At 42.6% G+C, this 23395-nt stretch overlaps 1 protein-coding gene across 8 annotated transcripts in view; it reads left to right on the top strand.

Moving 5' to 3' along the window:
* Positions 1–23395, top strand: part of LOC136857546 (glycerol kinase 3) — a 462535-nt gene that overhangs the window by 355264 nt on the left and 83876 nt on the right. For all 8 annotated transcript variants that reach the window (XM_067136297.2, XM_067136291.2, XM_067136293.2 and 5 more), the window contains exon 10: positions 5854–5997. In XM_067136297.2, the coding sequence (XP_066992398.1) occupies positions 5854–5997 (144 nt within the window). The remainder of the gene's footprint in view (positions 1–5853; positions 5998–23395) is intronic.

Raw genomic sequence — 23395 nt, 5'->3', positions numbered from 1 at the left:
TTTTAGCCATATTTTGAGGCTTTATAACTTTGACACATTTTGAGCTAATTGAATGTCTTTTTGCATCCTAAACTATAATTCTCTCTCTCAACACTTTTAGTGCTTTTATTTTCAGCATTGAAATATGAAAGAGGGCCAATATATTTATCATGTTTTTGAGCTTTTTATTCTTTTTCCATTTATTTCAAATCATGCATGTTTATTTTTTCATATTCACATCTGAAATGGTTACATTATTATTAATCTGATATCTAAAAGACAAAATGTAATTGGTAAAGGTAATTTTTTTCTTAAGAATACAATTACTTGACTTGGTGTGGTAAAGTTTGTAACATTTGGATAAGCAGAGAGGCATAGTGCTATTATCATCACAATTGGGTATGTATCTTTACTTGAATTAAAGAGAAGTAGAGATCATTTATCATTATTGCTGCCTTCCAATTTGGATCATGAATTGTAGTTTATCAGGGTTTCTATCAAATAATGGAGTCACCATGATGCCATTGTAGGAATGAGTGGGAAAACAAAGGTGGATGGAACACATTTTCTACTCTTCAAAACAAACGTTCGTATTCTATCCGGTAGGGATAAAGGTCCAGTCTAACAGCAGTGTAGGGAAGTGTAGCGCTGCCATTCATGTTTACCAGAAGAGAGACGGACGTATTTCCAGCATGTGATGATTTATTAGTTAGGAAAACAAACCCCAATCACTGCTCAGGCACCATGTTCAGTGTGTTAATGCGATCTTGTAACCCATTCAAGCAATGAGGAGCGCTCCCGCAGATTTCTTATTCATTTTGCGCCAATTATGAAGACCATTATTTCAAAATTGTAGTCACTCTTGTACCTTTGACGCTGATTGTCCAGTGTTTGAGCATTATCTAAGAGGTTTCTAAGCCATAAATATGTGCCTATAAGTCTCATGGACTTGATGAAAGCAGTATCTTTGGTGAATGATGGCCATAGCTACAGCTATGTACCAAAGGTTTTAAATAAGTCTCCTACAATCATTCATCAGGCTGTGAAATGTTTTCAGAATAATGATACCTACCATAGAAAGCCTGGTTCAGGCTTTTCTGGGTGCACTTCTGCCTAGCAAGATCTCTTTTTCTTGGGGTTACAAGTTTTGTGGAATCAACATCTTACAGTGGTTTGACGCTTGAAGTAGTCTGATGCAGGTCCACACCGTAGCTGTGAGTGAAAACACAGTCAGGAGGAGGATCCATGAGGCAAATTTAACCTCTAAAAACCCAGCCCTAGGACCAGCACTTCTGCAGATATCGTCTTCATTTCATGCAGGTGCATGAACATTGGACCGAGGAGCAGTGGTGACACGTACTTTTCCTTGCACTCTGGCATGGTACAAAGCTCTTCTTGCACTGTTTCTAGCTTTGACATCAACATTCCACCATGTGTTTCCTTGGATTTTATTATTTGGCTCTGTCTTGCAGATCTCAGGTCTTCTTTCAGGAATATCCTCTGAATATTCTCTTGAAACATTTCCTTCACCTTTGGTTCAGAAAGTCTTGAAGGTAAAAAAAAAAAAAAAAATTGTGGGTTTTTTTTTGTAGATCTTCTCTAATATCTGCAAACAACAGTCTGTTTTCTCCAACCAGATTTTCACTAGGGATTACTGTGACATCACTTAAAACTCCAAGAAAGGCTGTCATAGTCACAGATCATAATTGGACTGCAATGAAGCCAGCTTTTGGGTTGTTAAACTACGTTGTGCATTTGCAGAGTTTCGTCTAGACATGCCTACAACCGTGAAAGCCTATTTTTTGGGATTGTATCTCCCTGGGGAGTACACTTTTTTGATAATGGAGGATTAACTCCTCTTTTATCAGGTTAGCAATCCCTGTTTACTAACATGACAGGACTGAGCAGTCAGTCTGCCACTGCTAAGCAGAGTCTTGGCGGAGCGGGGTGCCAGTATAACTGATGAACCCAAATAGCACGTCTGGGCAAAACCCTACAAACGCACATGGCCTTAACAACCCTAAAACTGGTTCTATTGCTCTCCGATCACTTACACCCTTCCAAACTTCATTGTCAGTGAGTACGTAATCAATCACAGTTCCATATTTATCCCAACTATATCTTGTGTGAATCCCTTTTCTTAGACCAATTATTACTCACAACCATATTGTTTCTCATACACAGATCTAGAAGATGTTTGCCCTCTGCCATCCTATTCCCCATTCCATGAAGACTCATAGAGGATTCATAGCCCACTCTGTCTTATCCAACTTGAATGTTGAAATCTCCCTTTACTATAAATTTGTTTGTTTGTTTGTTTGTTTGTTTGTTTGCTTGCTTGCTTGCTTTCCTCAAACATCTTGATGTATATGGTGATGATATTCTATGACTTCCCCTAACACCAGTAACAGAGCATCATAGTTTCAGGGAAATTGCCTTCATAGCTTTCTGTAACCTCAGTTTTCCCACAAGGCTATGCAATGGAGCCTTTGCTATTTTTCTTGTTTTTTTACAATTTACTGTCCAAAATAATTTTTTTTCTTTTGCTAGTTGCTTTACGTCGCGCCGACACAGATAGGTCTTATGGCGACGATGGGACAGGGAAGGGCAGGAAGTGGGAAGGAAGCGGCCGTGGCCTTAATTAAGGTACAGCCCCAGCATTTGCCTGGTGTGAAAATGGGAAACCACGGAAAACCATTTTCAGGGCTGCCGACAGTGGGGTTCGAACCTACTATCTCCCAAATACTGGATACTGGCCGCCGCACTTAACCGACTGCAGCTATCGAGCTCGGTCAAAATCATTTTAGTGGCAAATACCTTATCCTTCACAGACAACTGTAAGACATTCAGGGAGGTAGGAAATCCAATGGCCTCTGTTTTCCTGCAATATTTCCTGAAATATTCTAATTATCATGTATACACTGACTGACAGAGCAAATGCAACACCAAGAAGGAGTGGTCAGAACTTTATGCCAATTGCAGGGTAGACTGACGTCACTGAGGTATGCTCATGATGTGAAATGCGCCGCTGTGCTGCGCACGTAGCGAACGATAAATGGGACACGGCGTTGGCGAATGGCCCGCTTCGTACCGTGATTTCTCAGCCGACAGTCATTGTAGAACGTGTTGTCGTGTGCCACAGGACACGTGTATAGCTAAGAATGCCAGGCCGCTGTCAACGGAGGCATTTCCAGCAGACAGACGACTTTACGAGGGGTATGGTGATCGGGCTGAGAAGGGCAGGTTGGTCGCTTCGTCAAATCGCAGCCGATACCCATAGGGATGTGTCCACGGTGCAGCGCCTGTGGCGAAGATGGTTGGCGCAGGGACATGTGGCACGTGCGAGGGGTCCAGGCGCAGCCCGAGTGACGTCAGCACGCGAGGATCGGCGCATCCGCCGCCAAGCGGTGGCAGCCCCGCACGCCACGTCAGCCGCCATTCTTCAGCATGTGCAAGACACCCTGGCTGTTCCAATATCGACCAGAACAATTTCCCGTCGATTGGTTGAAGGAGGCCTGCACTCCCGGCGCCCGCTCAGAAGACTACCATTGACTCCACAGCATAGACGTGCACGCCTGGCATGGTGCCGGGCTAGAGCGACTTGGATGAGGGAATGGCGGAACGTCGTGTTCTCCGATGAGTCACGCTTCTGTTCTGTCAGTGATAGTCACCGCAGACGAGTGTGGCGTCGGCGTGGAGAAAGGTCAAATCCGGCAGTAACTGTGGAGCGCCCTACCGATAGACAACGCGGCATCATGGTTTGGGGCGCTATTGCGTATGATTCCACGTCACCTCTAGTGCGTATTCAAGGCACGTTAAATGCCCACCGCTACGTGCAGCATGTGCTGCGGCCGGTGGCACTCCCGTACCTTTAGGGGCTGCCCAATGCTCTGTTTCAGCAGGATAATGCCCGCCCACACACTGCTCGCATCTCCCAACAGGCTCTACGAGGTGTACAGATGGTTCAGATGCTTCCGTGGCCAGCGTACTCTCCGGATCTCTCACCAATCGAACACGTGTGGGATCTCATTGGACGCCGTTTGCAAACTTTGCCCCAGCCTCGTACGGACGACCAACTGTGGCAAATGGTTGACAGAGAATGGAGAACCGTCCCTCAGGACACCATCCGCACTCTTATTGACTCTGTACCTCGACGTGTTTCTGCGTGCATCGCCGCTCGCGGTGGTCCTACATCCTACTGAGTCGATGCCGTGCGCATTGTGTAACCTGCATATCGGTTTGAAATAAACATCAATTATTCGTCCGTGCCGTCTCTGTTTTTTCCCCAACTTTCATCCCTTTCGAACCACTCCTTCTTGGTGTTGCATTTGCTCTGTCAGTCAGTGTATATATATGCGGATGACCTCCAAATACAATTATCACACAAATTTGGGAGATATTCGTCTAGCAACTGATAGAATGAATGCTGTTATAGTTGGACAATCGAAATTAATAAACATGACAAAGTCTTTAGACATCCCTTCACTCGCTCTATCTGGTACCAAAATTCTGTATGAAAGTTCGGTAAATAATCTAGGTGTTATAAATGAAAACCTAAATTGGAATGAACAAGTCTCACGTAACAGGGTATATGCCTCACTCCATCCTCTGAAATACCACCATAACATTTTACCATTAAATAGAAAGTCAGGCTTATAAAAACATTAGTTCTCCCTTTATTCTACTACTGTGATTCAGTATTCATAGATACAACAAAAGAACAAATTAGAAAAATACAAAGCAGCATGAATTCCTGCATCAGATTTATATTTTCATTATGCTATGACACTCATGCCACACCTTATTATAAGTAACTCTCCCTCCTGAAATTTGAAAAACTCGGAAATCTTCATGTAGCCCTGTTGGTGTTCAGATCAAAACTGAGAGAATTCCCCAGTACCTGTCATCAAACTTTACATACCTTTTCTCTTTTCACCAGCTTTACTACACTTGCCATTCCCTTTAGCAGGTCAACTGCCTATAATCGCTCATTTATTGTGACGGGAAGTAGATTATGGAACTCTGTACCAAATAACATCCGAAGTAGTAACTCACTAGAGTCTTTCAAGTCTTTCTACAGAAGGTATCTCTTAGATGCGTAAACCCATGGTGTGAATCTTGATGCGTGAATGATGGTGTGTGGATATGTGTATAATTTAGTTAATTTTCTTTAAATTAATTTAAACTTATTTTTCATTAAATTTCATTTAGTAGTTTGACAAATGATATGTACATATTGGTATAATTATGCTGTTGCATTTATTTTGAATTTATGATACAAATTAGTTTCTTTTAAAGTATTTAATATTATCCACGGTTTTTCTGTGCAATGACATGGTTAAGTGTAAGATAGGACCACGAGTCCTAACTTCGCCACTATTAAAGACAAATTAAATAAATAAATAAATAAATAAATAAATTAATTAATTCATTCATTCATTCATTCATTCATTCATTCATTCATTCATTCATTCTCACTTGACATCCAAACATGGAGAAATGCAGCCAATTTACTCAAACATTATGTAATTTTTCTCAGTCAAATTCATATTTTCTACTTAATAGTATGGCAAGAGTCATACTCAACAGCAATTCCCTATTTAAAAATCACATACAAATGCACACACCCAATGCTATGAAACTGAAGTCATTCTGAACCCCGAGTTATTTGCCTGTTTTCTTTCGAATTTCCAGCAGTTCTTCCAAATTAGTTTCCAACCCTCTTCAGCACTCTCAGTGAGAAGAGAGAAATTGATCTACAGTTAAGCAAAGAGGTCCCCACAATTACATTAACAAATTCTTTGCAGGACAAGAACTCTGCAGTATGTAGAAGTATATGATGCATCTTAAAGTATAATTTTATTTATTCCTCAGAACGCTCAAGTAGTCCTGATGTGACCTCTTTGGGAGTGGCAATGGTTGCAGGACAAGCAGAAGGTATAAATGTGTGGGATATACAAAGGAAGGATTTGGAACCAGTACCTTCTAAAATATTTGAACCTGAGAGTTCTCCTGACGGTAAGTTTTCTCATTACCTTTAGCATATAAGGTTTGATGTGTGTATATCCTCTTCATGAACTCATTGGCGCCGACTTACGGAACCGTTCCGCACACTGCCATTTTGGACCAAACGCCAACATACGGAACTGTTCCGTACCAACTTATGAACGTTTGTAGTTTTAGTTAGTTAGTGAATCTTCTAAGTGGAATCCACCCTTCTAAGTTCACAGAATACTGTATAAAAAACCAAAATGCTATCTGCTTGCGCTTGTTAGTAAATAAACATGGCTGGTGATTATGTCATATTATTATTATTTAATAAAGTGGTTAGAAAGTGACAATGAGAATGATTTTTCTTCAGAAGACAGTGATATTTAATGATGATAGTGATGTTGATAGTGTTAGGGAAAATGATCCTAGTGATGACGACAGCATGGACGATGTAAATGAAGACTGAAGTGGTGGGGCTGCTTTAGGAGATGAATTTTTAACATGGAATTGGTCAAACATTTCCAGTACACCAAAAACAATTCCATTCACTGGTGTTTCTGCACTCAGTGCCATTGTTTCAAGAAGATTGGGCACAAATCCTTCTGTATTAGATGTGTGTTCCGAATTTCTTGGGGATGAGTTCTGGGAAATGATTGCGATGGAAACAAATGACTATGCTGCTTTCCAGGCGAATAATTTGATGAGAAAAAATTCTGAAATGTGACAGTAAATGGTATCCTTGCACGGTTGATGAGATAAAGGCATATTTTTCGCTGATTATTCTCATGAATCAGATAACAAAACCTTAACTCAAGTTGTACTGGTCTAATAGTAAGGTTATAGAAACTAAAATATTTTCAGAAACTATGACATTTGAACGATTCTGTCAAATTTCACAATTTCTGCATTTGTCTGATGGCATGGTTATAGATCCAAACAACCGTCTAAGAAAAATCAGACCAGTTATTTCATATTTGCAAACAAAGTTTCAAAATATCTACAATCCTGACAGAGATATAGGTATTGATGAGAATCTTATAAAATTTCGAGGTAGGCTCCCATTTGTGCAATACAATCTTTCCAAAAGAGCCAGGTTCGGAATTAAAATTTATAAACTCTATGAAAGTGCTTCTGGATACTGTTCCCAGTTCAAAATTTATACCGGACAAGACAAACAGGGTGTTATTCCAGCATCAGAGGCAGTAGTGTTGGAACTAATGGAAGCAAACTTGAACCAAGATCATATATTATATCATGATAACTGGTATGTTTCTCATGAACTCTTTTGCACCTTGTTGGAGAATGGAACTCATGCTTTAGGCACCGTATGCTGTAACAGGAAGAACATGCCACTGACAAAAGGTGAGGCTATTAGTATAACAGCTAATAATAATATTCTTGCCATAAAATGTAAAGACAGAAACGATGTACATTTGCTTTCAACTGTTGATAAGGACTTGGACTTTGAAGTTGGGAAAATTCGAAGAAAACGAGTTGGAGGAGAAAAAGTAGTGGAAAAACCCAACGGTATTGGAAGATACAACAGGAATATGAATGCTGTAGATCGTCAAACCCTTGCATGTTTCTCCATAACGCGACGGATTATCAAGGGCTGTACAAAGATAATGCTGTATCTATTGGATATGGCTATCTTCAGTTCATATGTTGTATTCATGAAGGTTACTGGCGGGCGGCTGCATTATACAGACTTTCGCACAGCATTTGCCAAGCGATTGTTGCAGAGTGTCACTCTCCCACCTAGAACAACAAAAGGACGACTGCCCAGTCAAGCCCCCTCTAGGGACACCATGACCTTGACGTCGGTGTGGGGGGCTTGTGTGCTTGATGATCCCGAGGGCTGTGCCAGCTCAGGGTTACCCATGCTGGATTGGCCTCGGTGTAGGGCCAGACTAACAAGGTGTCCCCCCGAGTTATCTGAGAGGTGTCTGCGCTCTTTAAATTTCATAACTATTTCTACCCTTCTATTATCACCTTCTTAAATTTCATTCCTCTTTCTGTCTAGCCAACCTCTCTGCCTCGGGTAGATTAGGTTAGTACGAAGGTTTTATCCTCCCCCAATCACAAGTTTCGGGTCGTGGCGAGGTGATGCATGGCTACTGGGAGAGTAGTTCCAAGCGACCCCCTCCAGATACCGTGCGCCCTCTGAAGTAAATAGCCTTGCCTTCGGCATCACTCCTGGGCTCTGCCGAAGGTCGACCTCATATTTCCTGAGTACTCGTGGGACCAAAAACGGAACCTCTTTCACTTTCTTCTTTATCAAAGGGTGGCACCCTTCAAGAAACTGCGTCCAAGATTGGCAAGAAACGCAAGCGGTATACTCCAGTTCCAGTGGATTATGTAAGTGACGAACGTCTTCCTCGATTCCTGGCTGCTTCCAGGGTCGATGGTAAGAGTTTTCTTGATGAATGTCCTTTCATGATCAGCAATTCCATCGAAGAAATTGTTGCTGGTGAAGTCGACGAGATGCGCAAGCTCCGTGATGGATCCGTACTTATCAAGACATCTACGGCTGAACAGTCCAGACGGCTACTTAAAGCCAAGTTATTCGGAAAGGTAGAGGTCAAAATCGAGAAGCACCAAACCCTTAACTCCTGCAAGGGAGTTATATTTGGTTAACTCTTCCGATGATACGATGATCCGGAACCTAGCACGTCGGGGTGTAACTAACGTGAAGAGGTTGAAGAGGCGTGTGGGTGATAAGCTTCTCGATATGGGTGCTTTCATCCTTACCTTTGACACCGAGACCGTACCTGAACGAATAAAAGTGGCGATGTATCGTCTGACAGTTCGTCCATATATTCCGGCACCAATGAGGTGCTATAACTGTCAAAAGTTTGGCCACACCTCATTGCGATGTACAGGTTCGACGACTTGCAAAATGTGTGGGAAGTGTGAGCATGCTGGGGTTGAATGCACACCACCACCTATGTGCGTCAACTGCCCGGGTACACATGCTCCAATCTCCAAGGAGTGCCCCACATTCAAGAGGGAGAAAAAGATCCAGGAGATAAAAACGCTGGACAAGCTATCTTATCCAGACGCCCGGAGGAAGTTCAAGTCCATGGCTGCTCCGGAGTTCTCCATCTCCTTCGCTGAAAAGGTCGCAAACGTACGGATCACTCCACAGATTTTTGTACAGAACACCAGTACCAAAAATGCATCGAAAAGTCAAAGCCAGCAACAAAATTCAATAAGTAAAGAAACTGGAGATTCAGATCGTGAAGCACCGAAAAGAGCGTTACTGTCGACGTTGCCTGAGAAGGGCCCTTCCCAGGAACGTTCGGCTGGGAAGAACTCCCCCAACAGGGCGGGGGTAAAGACTTCTCCAAATAGGGCTGGAAAGTCCAGCCCTCCTTCCAATGCCCAGATCAAAAAAGAGGAGAAGGTGAAGCCACAGAGCTCCCTTAAAAAATTTGAGAAGAAGCCTTCTCCAACTAAGTCGGGGTCCACTGGATCCCCGAAGATATCCGGCAAGCCATCTGCCGGCTCTCCTCCAAAAAAAGAAAGAAACGGTGGGCAAGAGCGAGAGGCCCCGACGTCCTCTTGTTCGATCACTTTCTGGAGAACCTAGTTCTCCTAGGAAGAAGGCCCACTGTTCCAGAACAATGAGATCACCGTCCGCGGAGGGTCCAGTCACCGTGCCTCCTTCTTCTGAGGAGACAATGGAGACTGAACCACTCATTATCGTGGATGATGAAGACAATACTGACAAGAACGGCGGAAAATGGCAGGTAGTTGACAAAAAGAAGGGCAAGCAATTGTCCTAATTTCGCAACACTACCAATCCACACAATGGCATTATTGCAGTGGAACTGCAGTAGTTACCACTGTCGCCTAGCTGAGTTACGTCAATTGATATCCGTCTATGCGGCCTCCATAGTCTGTCTACAGGAACCTTGTTTGAGACCTGGACACGACATGACTATGAGAGGATACCGTCTTTTTTCCAAAGACAGAGTAGCTATGGATGGCGCGGCAACTGGAGGCGTTTGTACCCTAGTTCGCTCCGACATCTTCAGCGAAGAAGTACCGCTCCGTACTCAGCTAGATGCAGTTGCAGTTCGCACTCCGTTGCCAGTAATGACAACGGTTTGCAACGTGTATTTTCCACCGGATTATAATCTTGACATTCGTGCACTACAAGATTAGATCAGTCAGCTGCCTCCTCCTTTCCTCATGTTGGGAGACGTGAACGCCCGTAACACACTATGGGGTTCTCCGTCCTCCTGTTCTAGGGGAAGGATGCTCGAGCGAATGATCAACCTATTCGATCTTTGCGTGCTTAATACAGGGGAACCGACACATTTCAGCAGCGCACATAGCACATTCTCACACCTGGATGTCACTCTGTGCAGCCGTGCACTAGTTCCCCTGCTACGGTGGCAAGTACACGACGACCTCTGTGATAGTGACCACTTCCCGATAATTCTGTCTCTCTTGAATCAAAGACAGTCTGAAGTACCCAAGCGCTGGTTACTTCGGCGGGCAAACTGGCCAGAATTTACAAAATGCGCAGTGATGGCTGATGATATGCTGGAGTCTGTTGACGACCATGTTTCTTCCATTACTACTGGAATTTTGGCTGCTGCAGAGGAAACAATTCCTTCTTCATCCGGTATTCATCGCCGGAAACAGGTCCCATGGTGGACGGATGAAATTGCAGCAGCCATACGTGATCGCCGACGGGCTTTGTAAGTATCGTCGGAATCCTACGATGGCCAATCATATCACATTTAAGCATCTGTGTGCGAAGACCCGTTTTTTGATTCGAGAAAGTAAGAAATCTACGTGGGAAAAGTATGTGTCATCCATCACGGCACATACTCCGTCATGGTGTGGACAAATCTCCGGCGTATTGTCGGAGTACAGAATGTGCCCTCAGTACCCAGAATCTCCATTAATGGAGATATAGTTACGATTCCTTCAGTCATTGCCGACCACATCGCGTCACATTTCGCAGATACGTCCAGCTCTAGGAGATACGACCCTGCATTTTCCCAATTAAGCGTGAAGCAGAGGCACACCATCTCTCTTTTGCCTCTAGTGCTTCGCATCCCTACAACGTGCCCTTCACGGTGTGGGAGTTGCGGAGTGCACTCGCGCTATGAAGAGATACGGCTCCTGGTCCGGACAAAATCCATAATCAAATGCATTTGAGTGGCAGAGGTCTCAAGGATATCCTCACCCTATTCAACAGAATATGGAGTGAGGGAGTGTTTCCTTCTCAATGGCGTGAGGGAATTGTGATACCTATCCCCAAGCCAGGTAAAGATCCAAAACTTCTGGATAGTTATAGGCCAATATGCCTTACAAATGGCCTCTGTAAGCTATTTGAAAGGATGGTTAACTGGCGTCTTGTGTGGGCCATGGAAAAGGAGGGTCTCTTGTCTAACTACCAGTGTGGTTTTCGCTCTCATCGGTCTGCCACTGATCATCTGGTCAGACTGGAGAGCACCATTCAGGAGGCCTTTCTCGGGAAGGAACACCTAGTCGCCGTGTTTTTTGACCTGGAGAAAGCTTATGACACTACCTGGCGATATGGGATTCTCTCCACACTACACCAGTGGGGATTTCGGGGAAATTTGCCAACGTTTATTGAGAATTTCATGCCCCTCCGTCTCTTTCGAGTCCGAGTACGGAATGCATTTTCTCAATATTACATTCAGGAAAATTAAGTACCTCAGGGATCGGTACTGAGTGTCACGCTGTTCGCAATCGCCATCAACGGCATAGTTGCCGCTGCTGGGCCCGCAGTCGTTCCTTTGCTGTATGTAGATGACATAGCTCTACATTACAGCTCTGGAAGGGTGGCGTTTGCTGAGAGACAGCTACAGCAAGCTATTAACCGAGTCGACAGATGAGCCCTGCAACACGGTTCTTGATTTTCAGCATCGATAACCTCTGTTGTACACTTCTGTCGACGTTGGCCTGTGCATCCCGAACCAGAGCTCCGCTTGCGAAACAATGTCTTACCAGTGGTTGACACCTGCAGATTCCTGGGTCTCCATTTTGATAAGAGACTTACGTGGCAGCCCCACATCCGTCAGTTGAAGGTTGCGTGCATGAAGAGACTGAACATGCTTAAGTTTCTCAGCGGCATTTCGTGGGGGGCTGACCGTGGGGTACTGCTGCGATTTTACATGGCTACGGTCCTCTCCCGGATTGACTATGGAAGTGCGGCTTATGGCTCAGCATCAAAATCTACACTGAGCCTTTTAGACAGTATTCATCATAGTGGAATAAGGCTGGCAACGGGTGCTTTCCGTACTAGCCCCATTCCCAGCCTACTCGCTGAAGCGGGAGTTCCACCTTTACGGATAAGGGGGCAGCAGTTACTCCTCACGTACACGGCCAAAATTCGTGAAATGCTGCTACATCCAAGCTATCAATGCATCTGTCGTACTCAATACCACCAGCGGTACCAAGACCGGCCGAATGCCACACGGCCGGTTGGGTTTCGGATTGATAGCTAGTGTCATGATTTGAATATTGATATCGGTGGTTGTCTTGAAAGAACTCTTAGCGAGGTACCTCCGTGGTTGGTTCCGCGACCGGATATACGTCTAGATCTGCTGCGTGGACCCAAGGTGAACACAGATTCCTCCGTTTATCGGAGGTATTTCCAGGACTTCGTTCACCAATATCCGGCTGCGAGACTTATCTTCACGGATGGTTCAAAATTCGGAGATAATGTTGGTTGCTCTTTCGTCATTGATGATATGAGCATGAAGATCTCGCTCCCGAAAGTATGTAGCGTGTATACTGCAGAGCTTTACGCCATCTTAGAGGCTCTGCAGTTTGCATTGCGTGACGAAAGAAGACACTTTCTGTTGTGTACCGATTCGTTAAGCTCTCTGCAGTCTATTGAAACCTGTTTCTCGCAACACCCACTGGTGCGGCAGATACATGACCTTCTAGCCAGGTTATGGGATGCTGGCACCAGAATCACTTTCGCGTGGCTTCCAAGCCACGTTGGGATTGCGGGAAATGAACTTGCGGATGAAGCTGCAAAGGAAGCTGTACTTTTACCTCCAAGACCAGTCAATGTACCTGCTAAGGATATTTGTTCTCAGCTACGTCGAACCATCTTGGCGTCCTGGGAATCGGAGTGGCTAGATATCCGAACTCCCAACAAGCTGAGAGCAATTAAGAAGACAACTACCGTGTGGCGGTCCTCTTTCCGACCTTCACGGAGAGAGGCCATAGTACTATGCAGGCTGAGGATAGGTCATTTACGATCCACGCACACTTATCTCCTAAAGAGGGAAGACCCCCCAGAGTGTTCTTGTGGTGCCGACTTCACCGTGGCCCACATCCTCACAGAGTGCGCCGATCTCTCTGGCCTAAGACGGAGCCTCGGCCTGCAGGAAACACTCGAACGCATACTAGCCGATGACGCGACTACTGCTGATCTCGTCATCTGCTTTATGTGCGACAGTGGACTTATCAAGGGTATATAAATTACAACTGTACTGTTACTCAGGGAACATACGTTCCCTTTTGATACGTTAGTAATCCTTTTGGTCTAATTCTATAATTGTTTTTTGTTTTTATTTGTACTGCGTTTCCAAATTACTTTGTTGAATAAATAATTTCGTTGTTATATTTTAAAATTCTCTTCCACTTATTTGTTCAGACAGGATGATTATCTCGTTGTACTTCCTCTTAAAACAAAAATCACCACCACCACCACCACCACCACCACCTGCCCAGTCAAGACAGCCCCTTGCGGCTTCAGGCAAAAGTATGGGGACGTTTTCCAGTGCCTATTCCTTCAACAGAAAGGACGAAGCATCCTTCTAGGCCCTGCAGAGTGTGCAAGGCTCATAAAATAAGGTCTGAAGTGAGGTGGCTATGTGAAAAATGTGGTGTTTCACTTCAATCTGAAGAGCTGCTTTAAAAAATATCACACGATGACTCACTACTGAAGACTGAAAAACAGTTAACGAACAGTTAGGCATTGATCTGTGATGTATATAGCTGTGTACAAATGCCACTTTTTGACCAATTCTCAATAAAGAAAATTAAAGCATAATTCTTGAAAATAAAAGTTTTCTGTCCCTGCAGGTTAGACTATTAGTCAGGTTCCAATGGGTTAAGAAACTGTTAGAACATACAGGAATTAGTAAATTAGTGATAAGAGGTGCAGATAAGGAGTTATGTAAAGAAAGGGACTGAAAAATACTCTACATATGTGAATAATTGCACTGTGAAAGAGTCAATTCACTCTAATTTTAAGAAGGAAAATTATATATATACACACACACTCACCGTATGATTCAGCCGCCGCTTCCAATGTAGTTTCATTCAACCCAACTAATGTGTGACATGCTTATAAGGTGGCTATTCCCCTGCTGACATATGGTCTCGAACTCATAGGAGAGTACCTTACTTATAAACAACTGGAGGAACTGGAGAAAATCAAAGCTCGCTACCTCAAAAGGGTCCTGGGAGTATCAAAGTCAACCCGATCGCGGTTGGTATATGAGCTAACGAGGGAAACGTACCTGATAGAGGACCTTCGGAACGAGCTGATACTGCCAGTTAATGCGGCATACGAGAAGCTTCTACAAGATCTGAAAGCCAAGAAAATGGAAATTTGGGATTCCTTCTACACTACCGAAGCCATGATGGACAGAAGGTGGATGGGCACAAATTACCAGCTGCGCCACATCGCTACAAGAATGGCGGTCCATGGTTTCCATTTTAAGTTGTGCTCAGAGAAGAAATTCCATGACCCAAGTGATCAGTGTGTGTGCAAGCTCTGTGGTCAAATCTGCGGGCGATATCATACACAGGAATGCTACGAGACAAAGTGCTCAATTAGTGAATTTGTGAAGGCCTGATAGTGATAGTGATTTCCGCCCGAACTAAGCAGATATGGATGTATATATATATGATTGTATTCTTGTTTTATGGCCAGTGGCTGCATTAAAACATTATTATTATTATTATTATTATTCCCCTGCAGGCGTACTGCATGGTTCTAATGTCCAGTGAGCACATTTTGCACATGATACTGAACCCTACCAACTGGTTACATTGTCCACTCGCAAAACATGACGCTTTGAAATCATGTAGCGACATCCTTCGACCATATAACTACAGTAGAAGTCCGATATAGTGAGTACGGCATATAACGAGAACTCCGTTATAACGGCATTGTTTGCCAGTCCCTTCAAAATTCCTATATTAGACTGTGTATTATCCATCGGCTACAGCGAGAGCACTATCACTGACGCATCCGTTATTATGAGCGATTTTTTCCCGTTACCGATATTTATGCACCCCAGCGATTATGTTGCATGCGATCGATCTCCTTCGGTATCGTTTCCTCACTACGTCCACTAACGAGTTCTCTCATCGACATTCGAAGGCGAGGTCGGAGTCGATTAGTAAAACCCGTCAACTGCTGTTCCGTAAAGAAAATTCAAAATTAAAGAGGACTTTTTTGCGTAATAAATGTGTAAATAACGTGTCCGATAACAATTGTTAACTCGTTAAAAATAAAGGCTGAGGAAACGATCGCTTAATTTTAATGCTAAATACTGCGATTAAGGATGAAATACACCTCAAGATATGGCAGCATGCATAATTGATTTCAGAGGTAGTTTCTATTTTCTCGCATCTGTTTAATTTCAGAAAAGCTATTATCATGTAAATTTATAGCGAGAAGAGTATTTTCTACTGGCGCTAGAAATCTTTGGTACGGTATAGTTTTCTCGCTATGTGCATTCGCAAGCTCTCTCGTCAACATTCGAAGGCGATGTTGGAGTTGATTAGCCTAGTAATATCCGTCGACTGCTGTTTTCTAAAGGAAATTCGAAATGAAAGAGGATAACATGTTTTCGTAATAAATGCGTAAATAACGTGGCAGTTGTTAACTCGTTAAAAATGAAGGCTGAAGTAAACGGTTTCTTAATTTTAATGTTATATGCTGAAATAAAGTAAGAATGTGATACACCTCTAGATGTGGCAGAGTACATAACTGATTTCAGAGGATAGTTTATATTTTCTCCCGTCTAGTTAAATTTCGAAATGGCTATTCCCATGTAAATTTTAGCGAGGAGGTTATCATTTCTCTACATGCATTTGAAATGTGTTTTCACGATACACATATGTGCGGTTCGGTTAGGTTAGGTGACGCCGTTTGAAGAAGAAAACGGAAATGTTTGCCACAGAAGCCTCTGGAGTGATACCGTATTTCTCCGAATCCAAGACGACAATTTTTTCCTCAGAATATCATGTGGAATATCAAGGGTCATCTTGCATTCGCGGCCTTGGCAACTACCGTAGTAACCACGGTGCTACCCCCCCCCCCCCCCCCGTGCATGCACACAAAACTCGTTGACAATAAACGACCTTCTCTTTATTATACCTCGCTAGCCCGCGGCGACCGGTTGTTCAGTGCCTATGTGTAACGTCGCTGGATCTCGGGAAATAGTCGGCTCTACACAATCAATTCTCAAATCTGCAGAATGGCATAAAAACCCGAGCCTTTGAATTCTTAGAAAGGCCATGGCTACTCAGTAGCAGAGTTATAACGTGTTCACTGTACCTGACGCTTATTAAATTTTATAGATAGCAGGAATATTTTCGTGATGGATCGTCGTACTGTAAAGATACGTGGAACATGTATTGCCGGCAAATTTTCAACGGGTGCTCGTCGATATTATGATGACATGGTTCATGGTTATTAAACACTCGTAAATATAGAATAATCGTGCAGGAGAAAGAAAATATGGCATAGGCCTAACTAGCCAATATTCGGCGTTAGCATGAAGACAAGGAGAGATTAAAAATGCACATTGCACAAAAAATGCATTTGTGGTCCACAACATGGACACTTTAAAAAAGTCGCAGATGAAATTGTGAAGTATGTGCATAAAAAACGCAAGAGCGGAATTGCCATACCACCGCGCAATAAACTTGTTCGTTGACCTTCAACGTCCACGATTAGGCCTATACATCACTAGCCGCTGAAGTTGGCCAAAGCCGGCAAGCGAGACGTGCGTGTAGCCAGTTATATTTGACGCTGAGTGAAAGTAACAGTTTTATAGTAAGTAAGAATATTTTCCTGATGAATCGTCGTATTGTAGAGACGCGTGAAATTGGTATTGCCAGCAAATTTTCAAGGGGTTCTCTTCGATATTATGATGCCAATTATAAGTTAATGGTTATTAAACCCACTGAAACAGAGAATAATTGTGCAGCCGAAAAGTAATACGCCATAACTAAAGCCAATGTTCGGCGTCTAAAAATAGTCTAAAATGTGTACTGTATAAGAAAGGCATTCATATGATTTTACAAAGCACTTTTTAGGACTGATATAAATTTTTTGACGGAAAAGGTGGGGGCGTCTTGGATTCGGAGAAATACGGTACTATACTTTTTCAGAACGAAATTAAACACACTTTTACGTAATATCAGATTTCGAAAAATAACAAACAAGTAAGCCGAAGAGGGGATATTATCCGCGAAAATGCAAGTTTTGTGCAAACTGACTGTCGTTTCATACTGATTTTAATGTGTATGAGGGTTCGCCGACTTTTTACAAAAAATCGGATAAAACGACAATCCGTTATAGCGAGTAATTTTTTCGCTGTTGTGAATTCTTGCTATAATGGACTTCTACTGTATATTAATGTGTCGTGCCTCATGACCAGGTATAACAAAGAGGGGAATCAATGCATAAAACTAGGTAACAGTGCAGTAATTAATGTCTTAAAGACCAAAGTACCCAAGTACCCAAGAGAACAAAATTAACATTATATAAACAGTATTTCATACCAATTGTAACATACAGACTAGAAACGCTGATAACTAATAAGAACCAAGATAGTAAGATCAAAGCAGTAGAATCCAAAATATTAAAATCAAAGAAGAGCTAAATATAGAACCATTAGTACAGAACATACAGAAAGCAAGACTGAGATGGTTCGGAGGTGTAAAAAAAATGGGAAAGGAACGGGTAGCAAGAAGGGAATTGGAAAGAGAAGTTAAGGGAAAGAGACCAGTTGGAAGACTGAGAAGAAGGTGGAGGGATCAGATTTGGAAGGACATTAGAGAAGCTGGATTTGATGTGGCCGAAGTAATGGAGCAGGAAAAGTGGAAGGACAGAAAGAAGTGGAGGAGGCTTGTTAACCACTCCCGGGCGACTGGAGTGGGACATTGATGATGATGATGATGATGATGATGAAAGACCAAACTGGTTGGTGTATGTACTCCACTCTCGTCGTACTACCAGCATGTTCCCAGCAGTTTAGCGTAGTGGATGTAGTTAGGCGTTAGCCTAGCAATCGATGGAATGTGCCATTGGCGGTTCGAATCCTGCATCGTTCAAATATTTCTGTATCAGTATAATGTTTGAATACATAGACACAGGCCAACATTCAAACAGTATAACGACACTGTTATTCATCTTGTGCCCTGAGGATACTCTGCTGGTTAGGGCCTGAATGTAATCTCTGCTGTCATTCGGCATGTTTTCCACAGAGGAATACATTGACATGCTCCTCATTTACGGAGAAGGAAGACAAAACATGTGCGAGGCACTACATCTGTACCAGGAGCGGTATCCTGACAGGCGACACCTGGCTGCAACAACATTCCATCATGTTTAAAGACGCGTAAGGACAATAGGTGTGATTTCCAAGCGGCCAACAGTCCACGATAGGCCTGTTACTTCAGGTGAAACAGAAGAAGCTGTTCTGGAGGCAGCTTATAATAAAACAGGTATATGTGCATTGTTTCTTTAGCTTCCATGAGTACCGGGAATTTGGGAGGGATATTTTAGTAAAAAATGAAATGGCATATGGCTTTTAGTGCCGGGAATGTCCGAGGACAAGTGCGGCTCGCCAGATGCAGGTCTTTTGATTTGACGCCCGTAGACAATCTGCGTGTCTTGATGAGGATGAAATTATGATGAAGACGACACATACACCCAGCCCCCGTGTCAGCGAAATGAACCGATTATGGTTTAAATTCCCGACCCTTCCAGGAATCGAATTTTTGGGACCCCTGTGACCAAAGGCCAGCACGCTAACCATTTAGCCATGGAGCCGGACGATATTATAGTGATTTTTATTGATTGAAAATAGGACCTGTGGAAGTGTTCACATCTCCACAACATGGCAACTCTGACATGGGGAGCTCAAAATGGGAAAAGTCTGTGATGATTGCTTCGCATGTGTTTTGTCTTCCTTCCCCATAAATGAGGAGCATGTCAATGTATTCCTCTGTGGAAGTAGTAGTAGTATCGTAAAACGGGATAACTTCAGCAACTTTTTTGATATTTTAAAAAATAAAATGAGAAATATTCCCTCTAATTTTCTGAAAAATATAATATAAATTCTGCCATGTTTATTCATTTTTAAATATGAACATAATTATAATTGTTATTCAGTAATGAATAATGATTATCGAAAGAGTGGCCAGAGTTACCCCATGTTTTGGGGTAACTTCGGCCGCTGTAAGAAATAACTCAAGAAACGAAGTTTTCTTCGATGTAGTGTTACTTCGGCCACTGTGAATGTTTTTTAAAAACATGCAAAATGCCCAGTATCAGAAATCAAAACAAATTAAAAGGATTTATGGTGAAACAGATGTATAGTGATCAAATTCACTTTTTCCCCAAAGAAGAAACTATTTTATTTAGCCTAAGCGTCCAAGCATTGTATGATATTACAAATTACATGTTGCATTGCATAATTTGTAATGGTACAAAAGATAATAAATAAAAGGTACAGAAATCATAAAGCCCAATTGTGTGGAGAGAAAGGGCAGTCGGAAAAAAAGCAGTCTTGTAGACTGTCCTCATAATATACCGTCTTCTAAATTAGAAACTATCTGGGCCGTCAATCAAGTTCTTAAATGTGTATCATACATGTCAACTGATCCGTCTATTTATCATTAAAAATGGAAACTCTCTTTCCTCTCCCTGTCGGAATAAACTTCCCTGTTTATTGTTATTGTGCCTTTATTAATCTCTTCTAAAGCATTCTTGAAGTAAACAGGATTGTATTTACAATATCCCCGGCCGCATAATGTTTTCCTGTACGTTCTTGGCATGGCCGAAGTTACCCCAGAAGAGGACAACTTTTATCACAAAACTATTCCCTGAAAAACCTATCTGAATAAAATGCATCAAATTGTGTTGATCGGTTACCAGACAAACGTACATTTTAACCGCATAAACCACTGGAATGGAGAATCGAATGCTGGGGCTAGAGAACAGTTTGTTTTCTGCTATTACCAGAGGAGACAATAGTCAGGGCTGCGAAAAAAATCGATTGACTCAACAATGAGCCCACCAATGTTATTTGGACTACTGAGTGTTGATATAGCATTCTATTGTATGTGCATTTCAGTTGCTGCAAGTGGTTTATCTTTTCCAGCATAAGTGGCAGGAGAAAATAAATGTTGCTATTCATCAGTGGTCGAAGTTACCCTGTATGGCTGAAGTTACCCCACTTTACGGTAGTAGTAGTAATGGTAGTAGTATTTTTTTTTTTGTTATGCCAGGGAAAAATCTTTTAAAGACACCACTCTGTGTGGGAGTTGGATTTCCACCAACTAAAACCCCTGCCCTCTTCACTCAACCCATTCTGGAACTGCTTGTCGGCATGACATCAGAATGGAGTGATGTATATTATTAAGTTCTTCGTTTCTCTTCTTTTTCCTTCATCCCCATAACGCTTGTCGCCATTGCCTTTACTGTGTTCCAGGCAAACGGGCTCTCTAACATAATCTGAACCAGATTCCCTGGCGTGAGTCGTTGGCCAAGTTGTTGGCAGGCTTTCCTTCGTTCTTCTTCCCATCGAACACAGTAGAAAAAAGTGTGTTCTACTGTATCCCTTTCAGAACAGTACCAACAACCATCTCCCTGCGTCTTTCCCATCTTCATGGCGTATACACCGAATCTTCCATATCCTGTCAGGATCTGCGACAGATAGTAATCTACCTGCCAATGTCTACATTTAAGCCAGTCTCCTATGTCAGGTATTAGCTTTTTTGTCCATTGGCCAACATCGGTTGTGCCATCCCATCGGTCTTGCCAATCTAGTAAGAGTTGGTTCCTCAAGGCTTTCTTTTCTTCAGCAGATATAGTCGCACCCCTTTCATGCCAAAGTTTTCTCTGTACAACGAGGAGGTCAATGGGAATAATGGCAGCTACAACTTGTAAAGCTGCTGTCGATATGCACAGGTAACTCTGAGTAGCATTTTCCTCTGTACTCTTTCCAAAGCTCTTCGGTGAATCTTCCTCCTGAGTGCATTGTGCCAGATAGGTGCAGCATAAAGTAAAATGGAATATACTGCAGAGCACATAATCTGTCTCTTAACTGTTCTTGGTCCCCCGATGTTAGGCATAAGTCTGGCTAATGCCGATGCCTTCTTCTCTGCCTTTTGGGTTACTGCCTTCACATGTGCACCAATTGTGCAATTCCTGTCAATAAGAACCCCAAGGTATCGTACAGACTTCCCTGGGATAATCACTGTATCATTTAGTAAGAAACGGACATTTTTCCAATTCCTGGAACCTTTCAAAATTACAGCCTCAGTCTTATGTGGAGCCAATCTCAATTTATTATTTACCATCCAAAGGTTAACTCGTCTCAGTGATTCATTTACTCGGAAGGTCAGTTCTTCTACATTCTCTGCTATTACCACTATTGCAAGGTCATCTGCATAACCAATAGATGTTGTCCCTTTTGTCAGCTGCAGGTGTAAGACACCATCATATTGAATGTTCCACAAGGTGGGTCCTAGGACAGATCCCTGTGGAACGCCAGCACTCATTTCAAGGTCTTCTAAATCATGGAGTCGTATTCTTTGTCCTTTGAAGTACTTAACAATTATTTGTTGTAGATACCGAGAAATGTTCATCCTACGAAGTTATCTCAAAATAATGCTCCAAGAAGCAGTGTTAAAAGCATTTTTGACATCTAACGTTATCAAGGCAGCCCATTTCTCACTGCTTTCTGCCTGTATTTGAATCACCCTCTCAATAGCTTGGGTTGTGGTTCTACCCTTTCTAAATCCAAACTGGTTCGAAGAAAGTCCTCCCTGTTGTTCAAGTTCTTTCTCCAGTCTAGTTTTAATCAATCCTTTGTAAAGTTTGCTCAAGGTGTTTAATAAGCAAAGTGGCCTGTACGCTGATGGATCTAATGATAATTTCCCTGCCTTCAATAACAGCACTAGCTTGGCTACTTTCCACTCATCGGGGAATTCACGCTTTTTTAATAAATCATTGAAGACTGATAAGATCCAACCAGGTGCATGCCACCTCAACTGCATACTTGATGTCTTCTGGTGGGATTCCATCTACACCTGGTGCCTTACCAGTCTTCATATTGCGTGCTACCTCTTGTAACTCAACCACAGTAAACGGTTCTCCAACACAAAAATCTGATTCCGTTTCAAGTCTGTCATTAGTACAAGGGAACAACTCCATTGCTATGGCTTTCATTCTATCAGCTGGGAGCTGAACTGGTACCCTGTTGATTATTCGACCGGTCACTATCTTATATCCCGCCCCCCAGATATCACTGTCTAGATCTTCGCATAGCTTTTGCCAGAGATTTCTCTTAGAATCCTTTATTAGCTTCATTAGTTGCCTCTTTGATGCCTTATAGTCAGCTTCTAATTGTATTAAGTTGACCTGGCTGATTTTTTTCCTAGATCTTGTAAGAATTCGTCTCTTGCGATTGCAGTCTTTCCTTTGCATGTCTATTTCATTGTTCCACCAGTAAGGGACTCGTGTTTTATATTTTGTTGATTCCCTCAATCGGCTGGTCCTACAAGCATCTTTAAGAGCAGCAGTTACATCTTTTAGAGTATGTTGCACTGTATCTACAGTTTGTGACATCCACTCGATTGCAATTTTAAAAGTTTCCCAATTATAGTTCCACACAGTTTTCGTGATATCATTAAGCTTCTTCGATCCCTTAACTTGAAAATAAATAAAACGATGGTCGCTGAGAGATTCATCTTCCATAACTTCCCAGTCAACAATGAATGATGCTATACCCTACGTTGAGCAGGTGACGTCTATGAAAGACTCTGAGTTCCCTCTGGAAAAAGTTGGCAAGATTCCAGTGTTATGAACCACCAAGTCTAGGGTCGCTATCCATTCTGTCCAATATTCTCCCCTACGATCTGCAGTTAGTGCCCCCACAGAGGCGACTTGACATTTAGGTCTCCGAGAATGATAGATTCAATACCTGATGCCATGCAGTCCTGAACTATTACATCTACTTCAGCTTTGAAAATATCAAAAGGGATGTTAGGAGAGATATAACAATAAATCTGATATTGCTGAAGTAGTAGTAGTAGTAGTAGTAGTAGTAGTAGTAGTAGTAGTAGTAGTAGTAGTAGTAGTAGTAGTAGTAGTTTTTTTAGTGAG

This window comes from Anabrus simplex, chromosome 1 (genome assembly GCF_040414725.1).
Source record: "Anabrus simplex isolate iqAnaSimp1 chromosome 1, ASM4041472v1, whole genome shotgun sequence".
Taxonomy (NCBI): domain Eukaryota; kingdom Metazoa; phylum Arthropoda; class Insecta; order Orthoptera; family Tettigoniidae; genus Anabrus; species Anabrus simplex.
Note: the sequence above shows the minus strand (reverse complement) of the source record. Positions and strands in the feature narration are given on the sequence as shown.